This window comes from Drosophila subpulchrella, chromosome 3L, assembly GCF_014743375.2.
Source record: "Drosophila subpulchrella strain 33 F10 #4 breed RU33 chromosome 3L, RU_Dsub_v1.1 Primary Assembly, whole genome shotgun sequence".
NCBI lineage: Eukaryota > Metazoa > Arthropoda > Insecta > Diptera > Drosophilidae > Drosophila > Drosophila subpulchrella.
Window position 1 is genome coordinate 14441184 of NC_050612.1, and position 26514 is coordinate 14467697.

A 26514-nucleotide genomic window follows, 5' to 3' on the forward strand; every position below is an offset into this window, starting at 1 on the left:
TCCCACTCACCCACCACCCCTTTTCTTTTTACAAAAGTTTTCGCTGGAGAGGAAAATAAATTGCAGTGCAAGGAATTTTACGCTGTTTGCCGCGAAATTGATGGGGAATTGATTTGAAAGCAAATACATAAATAGTTGCAAGTAGAAGCAGTTCGCCCCGCACTTTTCGTTTCGACAATGGCATAAATATTTGGGGAATCGCCTGAGACTGAGAAATTGGTTGGGAATGCGGAAAATGCGGGCGGAAAATGCGATTGTTGTGTTCCGTCGCCTGTTGTGCCGTTGACTTCTGAGTTGACAGCGCGATATTGAGAAATTGTTGTCCTGCCGCGGATGTATTTGTGGGAATTTGTTTTTCTAGTCGATTACATTAGTCAGGGCGTCAGGGAAGTGGAGTTACGAAGAGTTAAGGAGCTGTCGATACGGGTACTACACTATTACCTAACACCAACTTTTATTTTGTAAATAGAAGTATAGGTTTGTTTTGGCATATTTTAACACTTTCTATTTGGAGATTTTAAATAAAATATAATGTATGTGCTTATCATACTAAGTTTCATTTAAAATATATGAGCTTTATAGCTATAAAACTAAAGAAAAATGCTTTATCTTGATTGTAATCATCTTCACTGGTTTTTGAAAAGTTGCCCATAAATTTATGAGTCAATTCACAGGCATTTCTTGGCTTGGCTCATCAAAATTCAAAACATTTACCATACATAACGACAAGTTTTCCCTTCTGCTGGAAAACGCAAGCACATAGCACATAACTGCACTGATGTGTAGTTAATCCCCGTTCAATGGGTTTCCTAATTTAATGCGCCTTTCATCTGCCATTCAGTTCCGTGCTCCATTCAGTACAGTGCGATTCATAATGGCTCAAATCCCATTTGCTGTTTGCACACATGGCATGATCGATGATGCATTCGTAAGCGATACCAATTGATGGGTTATTTGTTGCATATGCCCCATTCAGCGAAGCTCAGCCGGCCTTACGGCAACGAAACGCAGCTTTATCCATTTGACATGGCTGACTGTGTCTGTCTGTGTGTGTGCCCCATTCATTTTGCATTGCTGCCACTTGGCAAAATTGACTTAACTCTCGAGCAGCAACAATTTCCATGGGCCAACAAAGCTGCCGAGAAATGCGAAATGCAACCGCAATCCAAGACCGTGCTCCTTGGATTTCATCCTGGAATTCTGCAGGTGCTCGGTGCACCTGAAAACCGCAACGAATACTTTTGCACGCTCGCAGGCCCACATTGAATGTGTGGTGAAATGTATTTTGGTTATGGGTTTGTAGGGCTGAACATGCGTATATTCCGCATTTAATGGAAAACATATTTACTCACCGACTCAATGGCCTTCTCCAGCCGAAAGATCTCCTCCTGGAGCAGGTGTAGGGTACCAGTTTTTCCGCGATGCCTGGCAAAGGCGGCGGCACAGGCGCTGTGAATGCTGTTCACCCAGTTCTCCAGCTCCACCTGAGGATGTTAAAGAGGAAACATTGTAACAAATTGCAGACCGAATGCACCGCAAGCAATTTGACGTGGCTCCCCAGCGCCAAACGTCGAACTTGTCCCCCAAACCAGAGCCATCCCAAAGCAACCATCTAACCATCAAGCCATCCAACCATCCAACCAACTATGCAGCACCCAGAACCCATTTCATCCCCGCTCATCGCTGGCTATCAGTTATGCAAATTTAATGACAAATCACGTTGGGCCACGACGAGAGTTGGCAACAGGAACAGGACGAAAAGGACGAACGGGACGGGGAGGACGAGGGCCGTGCTGAACGTATGCCTTTGAGACATGTAACAGTTTAGGGCTGCCACAAGGATGCTGCTGCCACTGCAGCTGTTCAAGGCAATCTGCCAGTTGGCAGTCAGTCAACGCCACCTCAATCATGGCTCACACTTTAAGCCGCCCCCGGCCCTCTTTCCCCATTTCACTCTCTCTCATAAATATCCCTCACTCTCTCTCTATCTCTATCTCGCTAAAGGACTTTTGCAGGTTGCGTCAGTCAGCGCCTTGCCAGCGTCCTCGTCCATGTCCATGTCCATGTCCTCGTCCTCGTCCTGTATCTGCATCTGCATCTATGCACACTCGCAAAAATATATGCTTTGGACTCTTCTTCAAAAATCTGCCCTAGTTAAGGCTTTAATGAGAGCAAATAGTTCTTGAGTATTCAAGGAAATATTTCTAACCTTAAACAATAGAAAACAGGTGTATGTAAAGCTCAAATCATAAATGTTTTAAGATGTTATAAATTTCCCACTCACAAGTTGTGAATTCGATGAAATTCTTAAAAATGGTACAACCTTACTAATCGATTTTAATTTTAAGTTGGAATAGAGAGCTAGAATTTCAATTTATAATGAAATCTTCTTATTCTAAAAACATTGCCGTATTCAAAAATTGTTAAAGATATGATTAAACTGAAAAGCTAATTTATGCAATTTTTATATTGCAATCAGTTTTTTGTTTCGATTTAAGAAGTAATTATAGTTTCTTTAAATAAGTTATTATCAGAGGTCATATTGAGTGATTAAAAACATTTTTCTGCTATTTAAAAAGCTTAAGAACATTATTAAGCTGAACAGGAAATATATTGCCTAATTGGACAAGGAAACCAAACTCCAAATGGCTTGGGTCTCTGACAAAACGATTTTAAACTCTTATTATATTAACTTCAGCTCTCCTGTAATTTAATCTCTTATTGGAATGGCTTCTAAGGCAAAAGCTATATTTTTTAGAGTGCATCTCCGACTGCGGTTTCTTTATGGCATACATTTCAGCCAGCCTGGCGATTATGAGAGAGCAGGGCGACTCGGACCCGCGAGCGCTGAACCCGCCTTCGCCCGCCCGCTCGCATATCCTTGCATATCCTTGTGCAAACAAATTTGCGCTGCCATCTTTCTATGCTCCGACTTCGGACGCGGCAAGGCCAGTCTTTCAAAGCTTCCTTGAAGGACTTCCCTTGGATATTGACTGCTCGAAATGAGAGCGAGCATATCCTGGGGCACTTTTTACGTTTTCTTTTTTTTTTTTTTATCCACCCAACCCAACTCAAGACAAGTCAACCCAATCCAACCCAACGCTGTAATAAAGATACTCACCTGACAGGGCGCCTGGAAGAGATAGGCATCGCCGAACGCCGTGCTCAGACAGAAAATGTAGTCGCGCTTGGGATGCTCGGGTATCGGTTGCATAATTGCACCATCCACGATAATCAAGTGCTTGGGCGCCGCCTCCACACTCCTGCCCTCCCGGGAGTCGCACGGATAGAAGAGCAGCGTGGTGCCCTTCAGGCACACCCAGTAGCCCTTCCAGCCCCTCTTTCTGGCCAGCTCGATCTGGTGCTTCTTGCGTAGTAACCATTTCTTTACCGATAGGAAGCTGCAAGCAAACATTTCGATGTGGTGCGGTTCAGTTAGTCGGGGGTGAAACACTGTTGAGTGGGGGGATTGAAGCCAGGGGACTAGTAATCCCTGGGAAAACTTCAACAGCTTCGCCATCAACCCATTAACCTTCGGAGCTAATCAAGATACGGCGATGGGTCGGGGCATGTCCTGCGTACATAAGTCTTCAAGAGGTTTATCATAACAGAGTGGGGAACTGTCAAAATGGGTCGAAGTGTCGAATACCCTGGCATTATTTATGATATACAATAAAATTTACTAGTTATTCTTATCCATCAAGTATTGAAAGTATTTTTGAAATCCCATTAAGTCTAGTTCTAGATGGAAACTAAAAGTTTTAATAAAAGGTACTTGGCTAGAAACAAGGTTTGTATTGTAGCATTTTTATTTAAAGCCCACATCAGAGCCCTAAGCTATTAACCCCTTGAAAATGTATCTCATCCTATTCATAACTATGAATATATATTTATGTATTATAAGAAATAGGAAACCCATTAATATAACCCAAAGACCATAATACGGACAGTCACGTTCGAAAAGACATTATTATATTGACCTGGCTGCTAATACGAATCAAGATTAAATAAAAGTTATGGGCTTACCATAATCCCGCTGCAGTGCCTAGCACACATGTATGCTCCTTACTTTGATACCCTCTATACGGACATAATAACGTTAATCCCCAGCCACTGCTTTCTCCACCTCTGACCAAACCTTAATCACTGTGAAATTATGTTCCCCGAGGAGCCTACCCACAGAACAACCGCCCCACCCACTGGTGTTATTTATGATGACTTGTTGGACGTGAGCAGGTTTGGCCGCAAAATCCAAGGAAAACCCACTCCATGTCTAGCTGCCAGATTACATCTACCGGAGGCATAAATTCCCAGATTCCCGGGATGGGGTGATGTGGAGACAGGGGAACTTACCCGGCTTTGCGAACAGCTCCCGTGCAATTGAAGGAGGATGCAGCGGTGCCTGTGGCCTTTGCTTTGTATGGTGACGCCATGACACTTTCGCCATCATCTTCATCCGAAACGGCGGTAGTTAGGCTCATTCGATCATCGTCCGAAATCTGCAATGGGAAATAATGGGGGTTGAGAACCAGACAGTCTAGAGTGCGGACAGTCAATTTAATTAAGGCGCCTGGGCAACACGTACGAGGTTTCGGTTGCCGGCGATAAAATTCAATAAATCGAAGAGAAAATAATTGAAATAATTAAGTCATAATTAGCTGGCAAGCGAGGGCAGGATGGTATCCACTGGTAAGCCTCTCGGACGAAGCCATTTCAAACCCATAATGGCCAGGTTGCTGCTGTGCTGTGCTGTTGCTGCTGTTGTCAGTGCCGACAGCAACATTTGTTACGTATGTCGTCGATAAAGCAATTTGTCTTCTCTGCTCGCCTGCATTTTTAGCAGGGGCCCGGGGGGCAGCAGCAGTCGGATGGGGGGAAAAATGGACCGACAGATAGAGATAGGGCAGGGCCCAGACAACAATTGACAAAATGGCTGCGAGAATCGCAGGCAGAGAAGGGAAATAAATGGCGAAAGGCAAACTGTTACTTGGCAATGTTATTTCATCAAAAGCCGGGTCCTTCGACCGACTGACTCAGTAACAAACCGACTGACTGCCTGACTGCCTGACTGACTGAATGTTTGCCTATGGCCCGCGCTGGCCATCACCATCTACCATCTCCCAGCTTCCTTCCGCTTCTCTGCAGGAAGAGGCCGAGGCCAGGAGGAGGAGGAGGAGGAGTTGGAGACTTCTGGTCCATGTGGGAATTCAAGCCAAGACCAAAGTCGATGGCTCTGCTCGGGCTACGTGTCCCGCGTGGCAATAAAAATTGGTTTGCCCATTCATTCGTTTCAATCGAGAAGGTGGGCCACGCCCATCCGCCCATTGCCCAACTGTCGCTCACTTGCTTTTCATGCCATTTTTATTTGAGTTCCCAAGGAAATCAATTTACAATGTGTTTATTCGTTTCGTCTCTCCTTCCTGCGATGGGGGGCCACCATGGTCCAGGACTCAGGACTCAGTCCTTCGGTTACTACGATACTCCAGCCTGTCAGCCAGTCAGTCACTCACCCCCCACCTTCTGCTTACGTTTTTTTTGGCAATTTTCAAACATTTTTGCTCATATGCATGTTTTACAAGTTATTTATTTGACTGCCTCCCCTCGTTTCTCCCCTTTCCATATGGGGGTTGGGTTTGATGTTTGCTTAAAAAGGGGGGGGGGTCGGACAAGTGGAAGTCCCACCCGTGGCGCAATGCCGTCGTCTTTTGCCAGTTGGGGTCATGTGTACTTAACCCACAACAGCGTCGAGCTCGAGCGGAGCGACCAAGTTTAATCAAATTTTATATTAATCGAAGAGCAGTGCAAAGGCATGCAAATAACCTAAAGGAGCCCAACCTGAGACGTGGCTTGCTTAGCGACCGAGGGGAGGGACTCTCTCGATGATGATGTCGATGATGGCCAGGAAGCGGAGGACTCAGATCAAAGCGGTTACAAGCTGAGCAGGACCAAATGGTATGGGGGATGGGGCCCCCTCCAAACCTACCCAATCGATATCTGTGCGTGTCACTTTAAGTGGCTCAAAGAGTGGCTCGAAAATTTAAAAGGAAACTTCGAAAGCACTCCCACACTCCGGCACTCCACCAAAACGAAATAGTTTCCGCTTGCTCAATGAAGTTTTCCATGAAATCATCAAGCCGAGCGGAAGCTGTCGAGTGGAAGTGTTTCAGGATGGGGCGGGCAATTGAAATGTGGGTGGACTCGAAACCCACTCTATATACCATTTCAATTTAAAGATTGACCCAGTGAAAAATATTAAGGTGATTTAAAGAGGTGCCTTGCTGTTTAATGATACAACTAACCCTCCTAAAAATCTAGTAAAACCAAGGCACCTTTCTGTTAATCAAATTTTGTGATTTAAAGGGCTGCCCCTTTTTAGCTACCCTTTTACAGCAGATTACCACGCATTTGGTATTCCTGCTGGTCATCCCAGGGGAGATTGGCCCGAGTCCAAAGAGTTTGTCAAATGATTCATGAATTTTTAATTGGCCCAAAAGTGGCAGCAGGCAGTACATACGTCTACGTCCAGGACGACCTGTTTCTTGAATTTCATCTGGCAGGAGCCAAGTTCCTGAGACTGACAATGGGATTTCACCTCTGGGCAGTCGGGCAGTCTGGCTTTTCTGCCCCCCATCCGAAACTCACACGAGTGACTGAAAACGTTCACATGGGTAAGCCTAAATGGGCAACCCAAAACACGAACACGAATGCGAACACGGCCAAACAGCAATCACACAAAAGATTAAATGCCAGCCAGTCGGGGCTTTCCTGGTACCTCAAACCCTCCCCTCACAACACTTTACCCACCTGATTACTTTGGGGCCTAATACGCCATATCTCAGCATCGGTGCAAAATCAAAATTCAATTTACGCACAGACGAACCCGCCCACTTAGGCGCACTGATGGCTTCCATATACCTACATACGTTTATCCCTGTATCCCTGAGCCAGGTGCTTTCGTTACGATTTCTAATCAAGAATTGATTGTGATCCCTCGATGCGGCTGTCGTTCACGTTTCAGCCATAATTATCAATGACTTTTGAATGTCAAATGTGGACGAGATGAGCTCGGGGATGCCATGTCATTGGCACGGCCATTGTCACCTCTCCCAAACTTCTACATCTTCGTGCTGATGGGGAAAATCTTTTCATATGTCGCTGTCAAAAATTACAATATTTGATAGAGTGTTTATGCAGGGGTACGACCTCTCAGATCGCAGGAACCCATATAGATTTATTTTTATTGACGATAAGGGGGGGGGGGGGGGGGGGGGGGTGGCACAAGGTTAACCTGGTTTTCCGGGGTAAAAGTTATTCGGTGGCTGTGGCACGTTTCTGGCATTGCTGCGATTAAGTGAGGCATTAAAGAAGTTTTCGTTGCCGGCGCAAATGTTGTTAGCCAAACGGAATTGATTCAAAGGCGAAATCTGCAGGGTTGAGATAGATAGACAGATGAGGTTGGGGCCAAAAGATACTACACAGACGAGATCCATCAGCTTCGTTTCTCTGCTGACTGGTAAAGTTTTGTTCTTCTTTTTTTTGCTTCTCACAGTCAAATTGCTGCATTGCAATGCGAAAATCAATTTGGAATTATCCCTCAGCTCATTTCATTTGGTGGTGGATGGGGCGGTAAACCTGCAATGTCATTCCGATTTGATTAAATATTCCAGCCAGCGACGAGCTGAGCGCCCCACCTAATTGGCTGAAGGTGAAACTGTTTAGCATTGAATCAATCAAAATTAACAAGCGACTCGAGGCCCGAACAACCTTGGGAATGGTCGGTGTGCAGTAATCACGGGAGATGGCCCATTTAGGTATTCAGATCATGTGGACGGGTAACAAGCGTTAATTAGACCAACGGAGGATGGCAAAACTCAGGGATATGCAGACTTTAATCCAGGTAAATCCAATCCCTCTGCTTTGCGGACCATTCCTTTTATCGCTGATCTGGCCATTAATTAATATGCAGACCCATTCAGTTGATAAGCCAACTGAAGCCCCTCCATTCAAGCTCACTCATTTGAATACGTGTATTCTCGGTATTCGAGTGCTCTGCATGTAAAACCCTTGACCAATGTATCTATTTGCTTGTTAAGTTAACCAAACCAATAGAAACTACCTTGGATGCAAAGTAAACACAGAGATAGCATCGTGTTTCCAATGAATTCTGAAGTTGTTACTCACATTTAGTAGCAATATATCAGTGCATAGAATACCTTATCTACCTATTTTCAGATGCTCCCTGCGCTTGGGTCCCATTTTTCCCAGCCACGCCCACTTTCTCTCTCTCTCTCTCGCTTTCTCTCATTTCTATTTCCCATCAGCTTTTTCGGACAAATGGCCTTTTATCACTTTGAAGCCGTTTGATTCATGCGTATTGCAATCAATGCCATTCATTACCGAAAAACTAAATACAAGTACCAGTTTTGGCCACCCTCCGTTTCCCATTTACACCCTCCAATTTGTCCGTGTTCTAAGAGCTTTTCTCAAATGCCATGGGTGTGGGCTTGGGGGCGGGTTCATTTCTGGGGAGGGGGGGCTAATGCTCTAATTTATTGCTCCTTTGTGGAGCCAGAAAAGGAGCCCAGGAGCAGCTGGAGCGTGAAAAGGATGCTTTGGCTTTGATCAACGTTTTGTTAGGCAGCCCAAAATGAATTTGTACCAGACAGACAATACACTTAACTGGAGGAATTCGCGATGGGGTGAGTACGATTGTGACTATGAGTTTGAGTTCGAGTTCGAGGCGGGGAAATTGGTCTCTGTTTTCTGCCAAGGCGACATTTTCTCACGCGATTTTCATTCATTTTCACGAAGGTAAAGTTCAAAGCACGCCTGACAAATGTAACCAACGATTGGAATAAGGTATTGCCGGGCTAACAGATACAAATAGGGCGTTTTAAATAAGCCACACGGCTTTTTACATATTTATTTTCCCACAAATAATATTGATACAAATTGCATATCCTAACAATCCTTATATTTAAAATTACGACACGTAGATTGAGCCAAATTATAAGTAATTATTTAATGTGACCTTATTTTTATTGTCGACCGAAAAATGTAACTAGAATTATTCCTTTAGCTAATAGCTTTTAGTCAGATAACATTTTTTGAAAAAGCAATTTAATATAATGAGAATAGTTAAGATGACATTAGAAAATTGCCCCAAAGGTTCAGAGATGTGACCGTATATATTTATTGGGAACACTTGATTTTAATGTCAACTGATACGACGATTATATTATTTCGTTATGAAGCCGCAAAGACTATGAGGTAAGTAAAATTATGACACCAAGAAAATTAGGTAATTAAACTAAAAATATCTCTTTAAAAACCATTTTAAAAATTCTTTATGTTTATTTGATGAATATATGATAAATATTTCAAAATGTAAATTGTAATTCCAATTGGACATTATATCATTATATGATATAGCATTTTACAGATCCTCTAGAGAATCACCCCGTCCTACCTTGCGAAGGAACATTTCGTTGCATTGCTTGGCGGTGCTGCGCCAATGGCGATGGCGATAGCGGGAGTTGCCCAACTTGAGGGTGCCCTGGAGGTCGGCGGCCTCCTCGACGACCCGCCGGATGCACTGGTAACGCAGGCGGTTGCATCTGTGGATCGGCTGCATGGGCACCACCCCGTGCTCCGGCTCCGATTCCGCGCCGGAACGCACCTGATCCTCGTCGTCGTCCACCCAGGCACTCAGCACTCCCTCCACAAAGTTGTACAGCATCTGGATGTTGGCCTTCATGGGCGCCGAACCGGAGGGCACCTGGGCCTCCGTCTTGATGAGCTTCCTGTTCTGGCACACCTCCCGCAGGAGATTCTCGCCAAAGTGCACGGTTTTGTGGCGCCTTCGCCGGGAATTCAACGAGGCTGCGGAGGCCGACTTCATCAGCTTGCCATTCGAGTGGTGCACATAGGCGGGCAGTGGTTGCACTAGTGTGGTTGTGGGCTCCAGCCAAGCCAGTCCAGGTGGTGCTCCTCCTCCTCCTCCGATGCCGACTTCTACTCTGCCACCTAATCCTCCTCCATTTCCAGAACTAGCTGAATCTCCGCGCTGGAGAGTGTTTGGCTGGGAATTGCTGCGATAGTGATGGTGCGGATGCGAGTGCGGTGGCGAGGGCAGTGGCTGCATCTCCAGGTCGTCCAGTGGCGCCGGCTCGATGTCATCCAGTGTGGTGGGCGGCTGGGCCAGCTGGGTGCGCAGGCGATTGAAGTCGGCGGCACAGCGAGGCAGTGAGTTGCACTTGGCGGCATTGAGGCATTTGCGATTCTGGCAGCTGAGTAGCGGGGCACAAGATCGACAGTCGTGGCAGATGACCAGCCGGCGTTCACCCATGGTTCCCACTGTCCCGGAGCCCAGAATTCCGCCTCCTGTGGTTTGTGGCGGCGGAGGCGTGGCCGTTGTGGATGGTGTCGTCGGCACATCGGATCCCATGGCGCCAACCAAATGCGCAGGCACCGCATGCAATTGCACCTGGGCCAACTGCTGATGCCTGGCCAGATTCACCGAGCTCACCGACGATGTGATGCACTGCCTCGCCTGGCACTCCTGGTAGCGGCAATGCGGATCCGTGCAGATGGGCAGTAGTGGACAATCGGGATCCGTACAGGGTCCCGGTGAGGGAGAACGAGGTGCCCGCTCTGCACTCGAGGACTTGCGCTTGTGGCCACCGGAACGCTGGGCGGACATGTCGGAGACCGTGGCGGATCTTTGGGTCTGGTGGCGTCGGGAGCGCTCCTTTCTGCCCCCCGACTCCTTGGCTTTCGGTACATACTGATAGCGTTCCTTGTGCGGCTTGGCATACAGCCGTTCCAGATGGGCGGTGTTCGATGATGAGACAGTTCCTGCCCCACCACTGCCCACCACCTCGCTGGCCGAATGACGCAGTCTTCTCTCCCGGGAACGCTCCTCCCTCCGCTGGCACAAGGGAGTATGCGATAGGGCACTGGGCACCGCATAGCCACTGGGAATGTTGACCCGCTCCGGCGGTTGACTTGGCGGCGGCTGCTTGCCCAGGGACTGCAGCTTGTGCAGCGGATAGGCTATCCAATCGGCAGTGAGCTGCTGCTGCTCCTCCTCGCTGGCCGCTCCACTGTGACCCAACGAGTGCCGCTTCCGGTGGCTGGTCCTCGACTGATCCTGGGCATCCTCCTGGGAATTGGAACGTGGCTGGGCATCGCCACCACTGCCATTGCGGCGATGATGCGACCGACGGGACTTGCCCTTGTCGCCGCCACTGCTGCCCTGCATCTTGGTCAGCCACTCCACGATGTCGGTCTTCAGGAGTGAGAACTCACAGGGTCCGGAACTCTGGCGCGAAAGGGGTTTCTTCAGCAGCTCCGACAGGGCCTTGGCATAGGCGGAACCCACTGCCTTGTCGGCATCCGAGGGTAATCTATCCCGATCGCGCTCCTTCTTGCGCGGCAGATGATCCAGCAGCCAGTCGGGCAGTTCATCCTTCAAGACCGTAATCTCACTGGGACCCGAGGAGGTGCGCACTGGCTGGATGGGACTGGCGGTCTTCTGGAGCTTCAGCCACTCCATGGTCTCCTCCCGCACCTGACCACCTTCGGCGGAACGGGCGGAGTGACGCTGCTGGGCACGACGATCGAACCACTCCAGTTGTTCGGGCGGTTGGCGCAGAGCACTCTTGGGCATGGTGGCCACTTCCTCGGCGCTCTTCTGTCTTCTGGGCGGCAACTGTGGTCTCTGCTCGATCCGCACATGGGCATGCCCACCGGAAGTGGGCTCTGTGAGGCGCACCGAACCCTTCCGGCGGATGCACTTTTGCTCCATGGTCTCCTCATCGCGAGCCCTCACTCTCCGAGTGATTTCAAAGATATCCCCGTTGATCTGGTGATAGAACTTCTCCACCTCAACGCCCCGATCGAATTCCTCCTTTGCAGTGGGCTTGGCATGTGATCGCGAGGGGGGGCGTGGCGGGGGCGGCAGCTGGGAACCGTCGTCCAGTTTCTTCTTCTTGTCATCACTCTCATCGGAGGAGGCGTTGAGCAGGGCACCAGAGCCCGCTGCCCCACCATCTACCACCCAGCTTATCGAGCGTTCGCCACTGGTGGGTGCTCCTCCGGCACCTCCGGCTGACTCTCCCTTTTGCAGCAATCTGTCCAGGCTGCCATGATGGGTCTTGATGGTGGTGGCTGCAAGGCCACCTGGACTCTCGCCCAGCGATTGCAGCCGGCATTGGGCATTGCAGATGCAAACGCCTGGGCGCTTTTTGCTGCCAAAGCGAAAGAGTTGGCTGGCCAACTGGGAGACATTCTCGCCGAGGCCGAGGCCCAGGCCACCACCGGAACCTCCTCCGCCAGCGGCGGCGGCTCCACCCGCATCCCTTCCCGAGGCCGTTGTTGCCGATGTCAGGCGTCCTCCTGGATGCGCCACTGGTGTGATGTCGACGATCACGCAACAGCAGTGCAGCGAGAAGGTCTTCTTGGGATCGCCGTCGCTGCTGCAGTCCGCCCCGCCACTACTTCCGTTTCCGGTTCCGCTGCTGCTTCCGTTTCCTCCTGCTGTTCCCCCACCGCCACCACCGCCAGCAGGATGATCGCCTGCAGGACCACCAGCCGCACCACCACTGCCGCTAAGGGATGGCGGTGCACCACCGATCGCACCACTATTGCCGCTGTGATCGACGCTGTGATCGCCGCGCTCGCTGCTGTTGCCTTGTTGGGCGGCCAGAATGAATCTGAATCACAGCGGCGCAGCAACGGGTTCGATGTCCAGTTCGTCCTTGATGTCGATGGTGTCCGCTCCCTCTCCTCAGTGGCCCATGCAACCGGCGCTAGTCCGCCATTTGGTTATTCTGGTCAGTCGGCAGTCGGCACTTTGCACTTTTCACCGGGCACTTTGGCACTGGGGCACACACACTTTGGCCTCAGCTATTTAGTGCTGATTATTATTCATTTGATTAATTAAACTAAAAGCTCATTTTGCGGCGCAGTCATTTATTACATCGGCAGCAGGGGTTGTTTTTCGCTTTTCGTTTTTCGGTTGCTTTGGTAATTTATCTCACACGCGTCGCACACATTTATCTATAATTAATTATTTTTACTTGTTGCCAGTAAAGCGAGTGGCAAAAAAGAAATCACTTGGCTTGTTAGTGTGAGTATGTATGAGTGTGTGTTTGTGTTGTGCACATATTTATTCGAGGATTTATTTAATTATATTTGTTTTGCTCTATAAATCACAAAGCAGTTTGCCCAGCATTCCCCTAACTTTTTGCTATTTGTTCTGGTTTTTGCAGTGCCCGAATTTAAATTGTATTTAGCTTAAAGTATTGCGGTTTTATTTCATTGACTACAATAGAGGGAAAATCTTTTATTTTCATGGCAATAGTGCATGTAATCTGGTGAATTTCAATTAAATAAATTTAAGTCAATTTGAAAATTAAATAGATTTTAATCTGGTTATTAATTAAACTAAGCTGTGTTGCGGCCTTTGTATTAGGACAAAAGTTTTAAAGGACATAGCAGCGAAAAAGATTTACTGAGTTCTAAAACAATTGCTAAGCCTTCTTCATACTTTTTAAATCATTTGCTTTTCATTTGCGAGATGTCAGATATTTCCAAAACAGACATGTGAAGGATCCCTTCATTAAACGTGCTGTATACTAAAAATAATCCCTGAAAAATACCCCCCATATGTATATCTAGGCGTAGGCGCTTTAATTAGCATATTTAAAGGCTAAAACAACAACGTTTCATGCACGTACATGTGTGAGAACCTTTTTTACTTTAGGCCAAATTCTGTGGGGCCCCTCACTGCCATGGGCTTTCTTCGGTGTTATTTTAAAGTTGCTCTGCGAAAAGTTTTTGCAACTCGTGCGCAAATATTTTGTTTGTTATATTGCTAGCATAAATTTGTTGGCTATCTGCACAGACACTCGGAAAGTGCGAGGGGCATATATTTATAAGCGCATACATAAATACTTTTTGGGGGCTGGCAGCAAATGCATAAATTTCATGTCTACATCTACACGGAGATATGACTCGGGAACTGCTGTTCTACTGGTTCTACTGGATCTACAGCTCCACAGCTCTACGCTCAACGGTCATGTTTGTGTTTATGCAAAGGAGTTTGCCAAAGTTTTTTCTTCTCCTTTCGTTTCGTTTCGTTTCGGCTGCTGCCAAAAAGTTTGCTTGTTAAGTGAAAGGATTATATGATCCAGGGGCAGGAGGAGGGGGGGCGAGGAAAAAACTTAAAAATACACAGCCGAATAAAACAACAAAACTTTTCCTATTTTTATGTTGTGAGCTAGCTGCAGCACCTAAGAAGAAATCCCATACACAACAACTTGCCACAAAACTTGAGTTGTGTTGATAGTTTTTATAGCCTACTTTTCTGGGCCGCATGAACAATGCCAAATTTAGGGGGGTGGGGGATGGTAGCTTTCCCTGCTCTTGAGAGTTGCGAATTAGTGTCTTACGGGGGGGGGCAACAAAAGTTTTTGGCCAGCTTGTCCCGTTTAGATTAGAGCCGTCGATAAGTTTCAAGTTTGCCACATTTGCCATGTGTTTAGTTGCCAACAGGGTGTGCGCGTGTGTGCGTGTGGCAAGGCTCAACTAGTTGGCAACTTGGGAAATGGGAAAATGAGGAAGGCCACGGCAGGCTTTCCCCCTCGTGGCTTAGGCCACCACTTGAAAAGGTGCTTGGGCGCATTTGTTTAGCGATTTTCGCTTGATTCGGCCAATAAAGTTAATTTCCTTCTACCCCAAAAGAGGAAAACTTTTCGCTTTTCCATCCCACCCCCCACCCCACCCACTAGCGTGTTAAATGACATTTTTATATCGTTTCGATTGTTGTTTCGTTGGCCAAAAACTTTTCCAAATTGCCAAAAGCCCCGACTTTCCCAACTCAAAAATTTCCCTAACACGCGAGGGAATCTCCGAGTCCCTAAATAAGTAAGGATGGGATCAGTGAGATAGTAATTTGGCCAGCCAAACAGGTAGCAAAGCTGCTTAAACTCGACTTGGGCTCTTTAAAAAGTTACTTTGGCTTAAGGAAAATGTGGCAGCAAATCCACTCGAAGAAGGTTTATGGTCTTTATGGCAGGATGTGGCTCAGATAAAATAGATTCTCCTGGGCAGCCACAGGCTTTTTGGCCCTATATCTCTCTTTCTTACTGGGTGTGTGCGAGTTATTTACTTTTAGTTGAAATTATTTTTAATAGATTTAGCCACATCAACGAGGGCCTTAATGCGCTTAACACACATACACAGGACGAAGGACCTGTATCCATAAATATAAATACGTTTAATGGTTGGTAAGGACAAACAACAACAAAATGTGCCACGCCAAATGCTGCTCTCTCTTTCGCCTAGCTATCTCTCTCTCCCTCTCTCGCTCTTTTTATCTGAGACAGTGTGTGTGTGTGTGTGTGTGAACTTCGACAGGCATGACGTTGATAATATCCTTGCACATGTATGACGTTGCTGCTGCTGCTTCTTTCGCTCGGTTATCCTTGCAACAGAAGGCGCAGCCTTTTCAATATGCCACCAACACCAACACCAATACCAACGCACTGGCTATTATTATTGTTGTTTTTGTTTTGTGGTTCTTTTCTTTTTTTTTTTTTTCAGTTTTTGTTCGCATCTTGTTGATATTTTATTAGCCCGACTTTTGTGGGCCAAAACAGCACGCAAAAAACAAAGCACACACACACACAAAGTTTTTCTTATTTTCCTTTTTCGCCTTATGGCATTTGTGTTATTCTTTTTCCGTTCGATGGCGATTTAAATTTTCGCCCGCGTGCTAAAAATATCTGGGCAATGTACATACACACACATATATATATGTATTTATATAGGGACAAAGGCGAGCGAGAAGCAAAACAAGTCCGCCATATAACATGGAATCTCGACACGACTCGAATCTCTGGCGCGTTTCAAGTTTTTCCACTTTTTTCGCCCATTTTTTTTAAGCGAGTTTTTCCTTTTTTGCCTGGTTTTTGTTGTGCCCCCAAATGTCTGCGTGTGTGTGTGTTTGGGTGCTGCCGCTGTGTTGGTAAATATGTGTTAAGTGCGTTGGTATTTGCCTGTACCCTTGTAGCCCCTATAACCCCTCCCCTCCCCCCCCCCCCCCCCCCCCCCCCCCCCGCTTTCCTTCCAAAGCGAATCCTTCACAGCTGCTCAGGCATTTTTCAACACTTTTTTCTGTTATTGTTGTTGGGCGGGATTTTCATTTGGTGCGCCAGGTTTTGCAACTTGTTAATTTCACTTTAATGCCTGACAATTGAAAATTTCGTTTGATTTTGTTACTCTCCAACTTTCTTTTTTTATTATTTGCCTTTGCTTTCTTCTCTTTTTTTTGCTGCGTTTAACTTGTGTGCTAAATTATATGGTCTATGGTCTGCGTCAATTTCAGCGCTGCGTGTGCTAGTCCTTCTGTCGACACAAGTGTTGGTGTATCTATGTGCTCTTGATTCGCTGTGTGTGTGTGTGTGTGTGTGAGTGTGTTTGTGTGTTGCTGTTTTGTAATTTGATTTCTTTTTTGCCGCCCGCCTCCCGCTGAGGCATCAGCATCAGGACCACAGCTTCATCTTCAGCCAGAGCTTCAGTTTCAGTTTCGACGAGGATGATGCGATGAGGCTGCTGCTGCTGCTGCTGCTGACGCACTTTTCTCGGATTTTTCCCAGCCTTGCCTGCCCCGTTTTGATTTGATTTTATGCGCTGCGATACGATTCGATTTCACTTGGCGGCGCACACACTCACACACACACACACACACGCACGAGCTGGATTTTATGATTTATTTGTGCGCTTTTCGCGGAGGACGAAAGGACCTGCGGACTTGTGGAAAACTAGTGGCCAACAGAGTCTGACTATTGCGTTCGCGTTACAAAATGGCATTACACACACGGCTGCTGGAGAAAGCACAGCTCGCGACGACGTTCCCGTTCTGACTGACTTTTCACCACAAAAGGATGTGGATATGCCAGCCAGTCAGCCAGCGGGCCGGAGCAGCAGGACCTTCTCTCTTTCTCACTGCCTCTCTCTCTCTTTTAGCAAGCTTCCAGCAGCGCTGCGACTGCTCTGCTCGCCCCATTTCGTGTAGAGACACACGCACACCAGCACACACAAAGGGATTCGGGTCGCGAAAAGCTTCGGCTTTGGTCCTTCGGCACACGAAGTGGCTGCTCGGCTGTTCCAGTGAAATTGTTTATAACAGTTCTTGGCCGCACACATTCCGTTGGTGGTTGTGTTTTTGGGCTCTCGGCTTGCAGGCTTCGCCTTTATTTACGTAATCAGCGAAAATCAGCAAAGCTCTCCGAGCCAGCATCCTGGCTCTCTTTGGCTCTCTGGCCAGTCACATGGTTGTGGCAAGGTGAAAAGCTATGGGAAAAGCTTGCTCTCTCTTTTGGGATTCTTAAGAGTATATTTGTGGAGAACTCTAAGAGAGAGTTACACACGAAATCCCTGTGAAACCAGTATAATTTACAAATCAGACGACGACAACGACGATGGTGACGACGTCATCAAAACCAAAATGCAGTTATAATGCACTCTGGGCGAGAGAGAGAGAGGGCGCCAAAGAGAGAGAGAGTGAGTGAGAGGGAGAGAGAGCCTTAGAGCTGGGGGAAATATAACGTATACAACCCGTGTGACAGCTGCCAGAGGGCGAGGCAGCAACTCAAAGGTGTTTAGTCAACATGAACAACGACAGCAACAACTTGGAGTTATGTGCGGTAGGTCGGCCGCAGCTAAAATTAAATTTATTCATTGTTGTCTTTGGAGCCAAGCAAACGCAAGTCAAGCTCCAGCAGCTGCTCTACAGAGCGAGAAAATGTGTGATGGCCTTGTAAGCGATACTATTAATAATAAGTACTAGTAAAAATGGTTTCTATATCGTTTTCTTGTTTTAATTGCCTTCCTATTCTAGTTTTTTTTTTTAATTTTAGATCTTAAACCAAGTAGAGCTTTAGACTATTTTTCCCCAGTGCAAGTCAAGCCCCAGCAGCTGCTCTACAGAGCGAGAAATTGTGGCTACTTGATGTGATTGCCTTGTAAGCGGTACCTTTAATAATAAGTACTTAAGGATTACCTTTAAAAAATGGTTCCTAGATCGTTTTCTTTTATAAAAATGCCTTTCTATTCTAGTTTTTTTAATTTTAGATTTTATCTTAATTAGAACTTTAGACTATTTTTTTCCAGTGCACTAGCTTCTGATGCCGCTCCAGCTGGCTAGATGGCTGCTCCTGCTGTGTGCACTCAGGATTTGGCTCTGGGGCGCATTAAGGCTTTTACAAATCGTAAGCATAATTTATTTTGCAACAACTTGGCTCGTCGCGGCGGCAAGAAGGAGACATTTTGTTGGTCCATTGTCGGTGGTTTTTTGGGGATAATGGCTAATGGAATGGCCGCAAAGAGAGAGATGCAAGTTTTTGGATTAATTTGTAACAGCTTTGTTGTCATCTGGACATCCGGCATGTTTATGTGTTGCATTTTGCAGTTGATTGAATGGGTCTAAATATTTGATTATCACCGGTGCAAACTTAGTTATGTTGATTACACGGTAAACTTAATTATGTGGCTTGTGGGTGCAACAAAGCGATCTAGTTGGCAGGGCCTATAAATGTACATATGTATTTTTGTGTTCGTTGCGAAACTCTGTTGCTTGAGTCATAAATCCAGACAGGCGTTAAATCTGCGCCTCAAATGGCCCCATAAAGTCAACACCTCAAAACTCAAATGTCGCCACACACACACACAGCAGTAAAATAACCCCCCCCCCCCCCCCAACACAGCCTTTGCTACATACATAGGCAATCACAACAGCACAAATGCTTAAACACGCTCAAATAAGTCACATGGCGAGCCACGCCCACACACACAAACACACGCACACACATAGACACGAAGGAATCGTAAAATATAACGCATACGCAGCGTTGGCCCAGTCCCAGTCCCACAGCAGCCATAAGAAAATAGCTCGAAATATGTTAATAATGAGATGTGAGCGGGCGCTGACTGCTAAATATTATACAAATACTTGCATATATATTCAAATATATATAGAGAGAGAAAGGGAGAGGCAGGGGGGGGTACAAGGAGCTGGCACACACAAACACACGCAGTGTAAAGCCTTGCAAATCTACATAAACTCGGTCAAGGACACTGCAGCTGATGCTGAAGCGCTGAAACGGAATCCGAGGCTCCGAGGCGATGAGGATGTGGACGTGGCTGTGGATGCTGAGATGCAGATGAGGCTGCGGCTGCGGCTGCGGCACTGCCAACCAAATTGCCTTTAAATATAATTATTTTCCTTTTATGCCAGTGAAGGATTGCCGCTCTGCCAGCGACATTTAAATTTAGACCAGAGCATCCTGCTTGTTCCATTTCGCCAGCAGATACGCTGCCAGATAAGAAAAGTCACTTTTATGACGTCAGTAAACCATTTTAGGCCGTTTTCCCTTCGTTCATCCGTTTGTGGTGCGAACCCTCCTCCTTCCCCCCTTTCCCACACCGCTTTTCCGCCTGGTTTTTCCTTGTGTTTTCAGAGCGCGCGCAAATGGCAGGCACAACAACAACAGCAGCAGCAAGGATAGCATCAAACTACAATAACAGAGCGAACGAAGGTCCTTCTCTTAGTTCCCAAAGAGAAAACGATGAAAAGCTCTAGGTAGTCCTCATTCCCATTCCTATCCACCGAACCACTCTTAACCATCCCGTCTGTCTCTCGCATTTCATCTATTACCATAAAATCAAATCACAACAATAACCATAACCATATAGCAAAGATTTAATAACTGTGATTGGGATTTGAAAAATGAATTTTCTTTCTCTGGTTTCCCTCGCTGTAGGTGAGATTATTTAATGGCTTTTGCCATTTTATCCTCAGCATTTGGCATTGAATTTCCCAACCGCAGAGCTCTTGTGTAAATGTAATTGAAGTCGGCTGGCAGAAAAAAAAATTGTTTGAAATTGAAATTGTTTTCGGAGGCAGCTCAAATGATTTGGAAAATGATAACCCAAACGAAATACATACCCATCAATATATTTCGATTAAATTCAAAGCAACTTGGCAGGCGGCAATCGAAGTCGGGTTTGCCGCCCCCCGGAAATCTGGATTTGAACATTTTTATTAATTTCCGGCCTTGGACTCGGGCGTTTGTTGCCTAATTTCCGTCACCTTGTCCATAAACAAATCCCCACTGATTTACTGATTTTCCGCCCCATTTTCCACACCTCTCTCGTAATTATCAAACTGTTGACATTGCCGCTTCAATTTGGTTTTATGTCAGTTCATTTTGTTTACTTGATGCGCCGCCCTCGTAGAATTTTTTTGTTTTTCTCTGTTTTTTTTTTAGCCGAACCGAACTCGGACTCTCTGTTTTCTAGGCCAAAGCTCTAACCGAAAAAATCCAGCCTGAAAAAGTGCCCTGCCTGCTGGCGAAAAGCTTCCTTGCGGCTGTTGGCGGCATTAAATACGGCCGACACACAGATTCTGAAGTCTGGACAGGGCGAAGTGTTTTCAAATCCAATTACCAGCGCAAATTTAATTTGTTGCTGCACTCGAGGAAAAGTTGCCAACACCGCGCTGATGGCCTATGAAAATTGTTTAGCTGCAATAAAGCTATGTCCGCCAAGGGGGTGGAAAAGTGGGTGGAAAAGCGGTGGGAAAAGCGTATCAGTGTGCCGCCGAGTTTGTATTTTCCGGCTGAACCGAAAGGCGGCATCATCAAGTGGTCACGAGAGAAAGCGAGAGAGCGAGAGGGAAAAAGAAAACTCGAGCGAGGGCTGGCAAAAGTTTAATTTGAAAAAGGTTTTCTCGTTTTCGTTGTACTTTTGTTCCACCCACCCCCCATATTTTTTATTAATTTTGTTTGGCCCGGTCTGCTGGAGGTGTTGAATTATGAGCAAAGTTCATGAGTCCGAACCGGGGCTGCTAACAATTTATAAGCCAAATAAAGCCATGTTATGGCCAAAGGCGCTTGGTTAGATTTGCCAGCCTTTAGGCCTAGCTGGAAAAACGCCAGCTAATTGCCTAGAAATTGCCTTAATGATGATGCAAACGAGGAAATCACAAAATATGACTGGCAACAATTTGGTTAAAAGTTCTCTTTTGTATCTACTTAATATCTTCTTTTTTGATTAACCTTTTTAATGCCGGGTCTCTGGGGCTCTTCATTTCGCATGCAATATTCATAAAAAGGTCGCAATTTCATTTCGATAAATTCTTCGAGGGCTCAACTGGGCAACTTGGCATCCCGTTTTCATTTCCATTTCCTCTAGCATTGCCAACAATATTCTGTTTTTCTATTTTTATACCCGTTACTCGTAGAGTAAAAGGGTATACTAGATTCGTCGGAAAGTATGTAACAGGCAGAAGGAAGCGTTTCCGACCCCATAAAGTATATATATTCTTGATCAGGATCACTAGCCGAGTCGATCTAGCCATGTCCGTCTGTCCGTCTGTCCGTCTGTCCGTCTGTCCGTCTGTCCGTCTGTCCGTCTGTCCGTCTGTCTGTCCGTCCGGATGAACGCTGAGATCTTGGAAACTATAAGAGCTAGGCTATTGAGATTAGGCGTGCAGATTCCTGAGCTTCTTACGCAGCGCAAGTTTGTTTCAGCAGAGTGCCACGCCCACTCTAACGCCCACAAACCGCCCAAAACTGTGGCTCCTGCAGTTTTCATGCTAGAATAAAAATTTTAACTGAAATGTATTATTCTCATCAATACCTATCGATTGACCCAAAAAAAGTTTGCCACGCCCACTTTTACGCCCACAAACCGCCCACAAACTTCAAAAAATCGTAAATATGAACGCGGATATCTCGGAAAATATCAAAGATAAGTAAATGGGATTTCAGATTTAGATTCCGTAGGCTTGAGCGCAGCGCAAATTTGTCACGCGAATATGCCACGCCCACTCTAACGCCCACAAACCGCCCAAGCCTGTGGCGCCCACAATTTCCATGCTAGATAAAAAATTTTAACTGAAATGTATTGGTCTTGTCAATACCTATCGATTGATTCAAAAAAAACTTTGCCACGCCCACTCTAACGCCCACAACGCTTAAATCTGTCTACCGCCGGTAGGTGGCGCATTTCAATCTCGCTTTGCTGCTTGCATATCTCCATTTTCCTTTGGTCCCTTTAGCTGAGTAACGGGTATCTCATAGTCGAGGTACTCGACTATAGCGTTCTTCCTTGTTTTTTTTTTTGCTTTTTTCTTTATTGTTGTCGATTATTGTTGAGTTTGCCCAGCGTTGTCATTGTTGTAGTTGTTATTATTGGGCCATATTCCGTATTTGAACTATGCCTGGACTCTGTTAGTTTTCCACTTCTTGGTGGGCCTGATCCACAAAAGGATTTTACACTGTTCGAAATGTGGTGTTATGATTGGTTTAGGCCAGGCTGTTAAGTTGGCCATACTTTAGAGGTGTTTTCTCTCAGTGCCTGGGGCCTGCGGCACTCCAGCTGCTGCCACCTAATTGTTGGGAATGCGAAAACTGAGAACTTGTCTATGAAACTGAAGCTGGAAGCTGTTACCTCCCCCGGTTCCCTGCCCCTCTGCAGGCAAATAACAATTGCTCCACTGACAGGCCTTCTGGCCAGGACTCGTCCTTTGGCCCCCCCTTTTGCCCCCATCCAATTCTGATGGCCCACCCATGGCTGATTCCCTGCCGCGTTTTGACCAGCACGAAATGCCTCGTGCAACTTGAAACTAAACTGGCAAAAGGAGCAGGGGCGCTGTCGCTGTGTGTGTGAGGGGGGGGGGAGAAAGGGGGGCAGACAGAGGCGTGACTGCTGGCCAGTGCACAATGGGCCCATAATTTCAGAGCGAGACAGCTGGCGAGTGGGAGAGCGAGAGGGCAAACAGCAAACCGAATGCGAAACCGAATGGGAATCTGAATCCGAGACTGGACGCTTAAGCACAATGCCCCACTAAATTACAGTTAATGTTTATTTCTTTTGCCACCCCGCAGACTGGCCTCCTTCAAAGACCCCTCTTTCAGTGGCGTTGGGGGGGGGGAGGTCCCTAAACCCCCTTTGGAGAAGTGCAGAATTGTCGACGGCTCTCCTTGCCTTTGTTTACATTTCTAATCTCCCGCCGCCCAGTGGCAGTTCAAGCCCCCTTGAAACCCCCTAGCCACCGCCCCTGACTGACTGCTAGTTACTGCATTTCGATTGTATCTTTGACTGCTGTGCCCCCCCTAAACCCCCTAAACTCCACGCCCATTTCAGCCAGCTTTGGTTTTAGTTTTGCCTTTGTTTTATATTCTTTTTGCGTCTTCCTCTTTGGCTGTGGACAATGGTTTATTGAGTTATGGCTTGCATGCGGATATCCGCCTCTCTCACAAACACACAGACAGTCGCAGGACATAGATATAGATATAGATACACTCACACACACACGCGACCAGGGAGCTGGCACATTTATATAACTTTGTTATTGGCTCCCATTGAGGTGTCGGCCAGAGTTTTCCCTTGGCTTTTCCACTGCCTGCTGAGATTGCCAACAATAAATTAGCAACATTTTCATGCTCGCTCATAAAATGTATGCAATTTTATTTTATACTAGTCTCTCGCTCTATAAATTTATCGTTTACTTACCACCGCCAAACAAGGCAAAAATGTCGAATATTAGCTTTGCTTACCTGCAATGGCAAAATCAAAAGAAGAAATTGAGAATGGTTACTATTTACGTATAGATATTGATATCAATATTTTAGTTGAAATGTCACAGACAAATAAACACACACATGCACACGAACAGGAAAAGGTAGAAAAACACACTCTCGCACACATAAAGTAACATTCTCCAGTGCAGATAAATTGACATTTGATGTTGGCCAAAAAGTTATGCAAATTGGATTTTTCAGAGCTTGTTTACAGGGCGGCCAGCGAGGGAAAAATTTTAATTGCCCTAGAAAGTAGGCAATCAAATTTGCATATTTCATTCACTGATCTTTATAGCGATACTAATTTGCATTCACTGACTTTTACAGAGGTATATAGTAATTTTATTGACAGGGCATCAAAATCAAAATATGATTTTATAAAAAAACAAGGAAGAACGCTATAGTCGAGTACCTCGACTATGAGATACCCGTTACTCAGCTAAAGGGACCAAAGGAAAATGGAGATATGCAAGCAGCAAAGCGAGATTGAAATGCGCCACCTACCGGCGGTAGACAGATTTAAGCGTTGTGGGCGTTAGAGTGGGCGTGGCAAAGTTTTTTTTGAATCAATCGATAGGTATTGACAAGACCAATACATTTCAGTTAAAATTTTTTATCTAGCATGGAAATTGTGGGCGCCACAGGCTTGGGCGGTTTGTGGGCGTTAGAGTGGGCGTGGCATATTCGCGTGACAAATTTGCGCTGCGCTCAAGCCTACGGAATCTAAATCTGAAATCCCATTTACTTATCTTTGATATTTTCCGAGATATCCGCGTTCATATTTACGATTTTTTGAAGTTTGTGGGCGGTTTGTGGGCGTAAAAGTGGGCGTGGCAAACTTTTTTTGGGTCAATCGATAGGTATTGATGAGAATAATACATTTCAGTTAAAATTTTTATTCTAGCATGAAAACTGCAGGAGCCACAGTTTTGGGCGGTTTGTGGGCGTTAGAGTGGGCGTGGCACTCTGCTGAAACAAACTTGCGCTGCGTAAGAAGCTCAGGAATCTGCACGCCTAATCTCAATAGCCTAGCTCTTATAGTTTCCAAGATCTCAGCGTTCATCCGGACGGACAGACAGACGGACAGACGGACAGACGGACAGACGGACAGACGGACAGACGGACAGACGGACAGACGGACATGGCTAGATCGACTCGGCTAGTGATCCTGATCAAGAATATATATACTTTATGGGGTCGGAAACGCTTCCTTCTGCCTGTTACATACTTTCCGACGAATCTAGTATACCCTTTTACTCTACGAGTAACGGGTATAATGACATTTAGTTGACTATTTAAATAGTATAGGGGTATATATTAGGTTTCTCGTAGCAGTGACTTGATCATAAATTCCGGAAAAGAATATTTTTTAATGTCGCAATAAAGTTCTTCAGAAGTTACTAACTTGAAACCATTTCAAATTTACATTTAGAACACCATTAGAGTTATATTATACTTCCTCTCTATTCCTTTATATTTTCTTCATATTTTCCCCTCTTTTTGCTACACAATCAGCCAGCAATAAAGGCACTCGTTTGACATTTTCTATAGTTTTTATTTGAGTTTTCTTTAGTTGGCTCTTACAACCTCCAGCTTTTCGCGCGCTTTCTTCATTAAGAACTTTTTGGGGTAACTCAATTCCCGGGCATTTCAATTTCAACTTAATTTCTCAACTTAAGGACCTAATCTGCCGCTGTCATTGTCCTTAATTGTTGACCAACAACAATGAGAGCCGGGCTAAATGGAATTCAAGTTTTAGGCAATGCTCTTCGCTTGCCTCTTCCGTATTTTATTTGTTTTTATTTTTTTGCTGGAAACCCAACCAATTTAGTTGATGGCTTTATCTTGTGCCTGGGCTCCCCTGTATAAACACCTCAAAGGACATTTCAGTCGAGAAGACATTGCTTTATAAGAGATGCAAATATGTAGTTGTAACATTTAATTATATTCATATCTTTAGCCCCATTGCCCATGGCCAGGTAATCTGAGCGGGGGGGGGGGCGGTTGGCAGATTCGAGGGCGTGGCATTTCTGCGAACTGTGCGAAAAATGTACAAAATGCTGAACACATGCCAATTAAGGGGGCAACAGCCAGCCAGGCGGCCAAAAAAGGAGCAAAACGGTTGAGGTGCCAAAATGAGGCCTGAGAAGCTGGTAAGGCTGAGAAACTGCTGCTGCCGAAGCTGTCGAGGTGAAGAAGGTCGTGTTCCCAAACCAACACCCCCTCTACCCCTGAAAACCCCTTCTTTTTGCACCTGCTCAGGTGGGTGAGTTGTGAGGTGCTGAGCAGTTGTGGGATGGCAGCTTAAAATGCGCGAATGCCGAAACGACATTTACATGTTACACACAAAGAAATGCGTATGTGTGAGGGGGAGGGGGGAGGGAAACCCATGTGTGCGCTCATGTGAACCTTGGCAAGTTTACCCCACCTTCGAACCCCCCCCCCTGTAGTTGTGCGTTTTTTGCACATTTTATTATTTTTTATGACTGCGCGGGTATAATCTTTTGACATGGAGGTAAAGGCGAAGGCAATGGCAACGCCAGCAATGGCAAACGAAACGAAAACGAAACGGAACGACATCGTTTGCCATTTCAGCAGGTCCTGTGTTCCCCAGCAGGAAGGAAGAAATCAAGAGGCGTAGGTCGAAAGGGGGGCGCCAAAGGGGGTGCCTGCCGAAACAAGCCAAATGGCAGCCAGGAAGCGGCTTTTTATTCGGTTAACTTGATTTGCACTTGAGAGCGTGTGTGTAAAAGTGCCATTTCCTTCAGCCCAATTTCAGTAGCTCTTCCCCCTGGCAACCTCCTACCCCCCCACCATCAACTTCCACACTCAATTGTTCATTGATGTTTCTTTTTAACTT

The 26514-nt window shown here is 46.2% G+C and overlaps 1 protein-coding gene across 17 annotated transcripts in view; it reads right to left on the reverse strand.

The window, feature by feature from the left end:
* The window catches only part of LOC119555572, a 91201-nt gene that overhangs the window by 46396 nt on the left and 18291 nt on the right, over window positions 1-26514 (reverse strand). For 9 of the 17 annotated variants that reach the window (XM_037867036.1, XM_037867035.1, XM_037867038.1 and 6 more), the window contains 3 exons: window positions 4354-4499; window positions 3122-3401; window positions 1353-1484 (listed from right to left, as the gene is read on the reverse strand). In XM_037867036.1, the coding sequence (XP_037722964.1) occupies window positions 1353-1484; window positions 3122-3401; window positions 4354-4499 (558 nt within the window). Of the gene's footprint in view, window positions 1-1352; window positions 1485-3121; window positions 3402-4353; window positions 4500-9469; window positions 13063-16644; window positions 16924-23586; window positions 23631-26514 lie in introns of those variants that run through there. The other 8 variants (XM_037867033.1, XM_037867032.1, XM_037867034.1 and 5 more) reach the window with 3 other exon arrangements.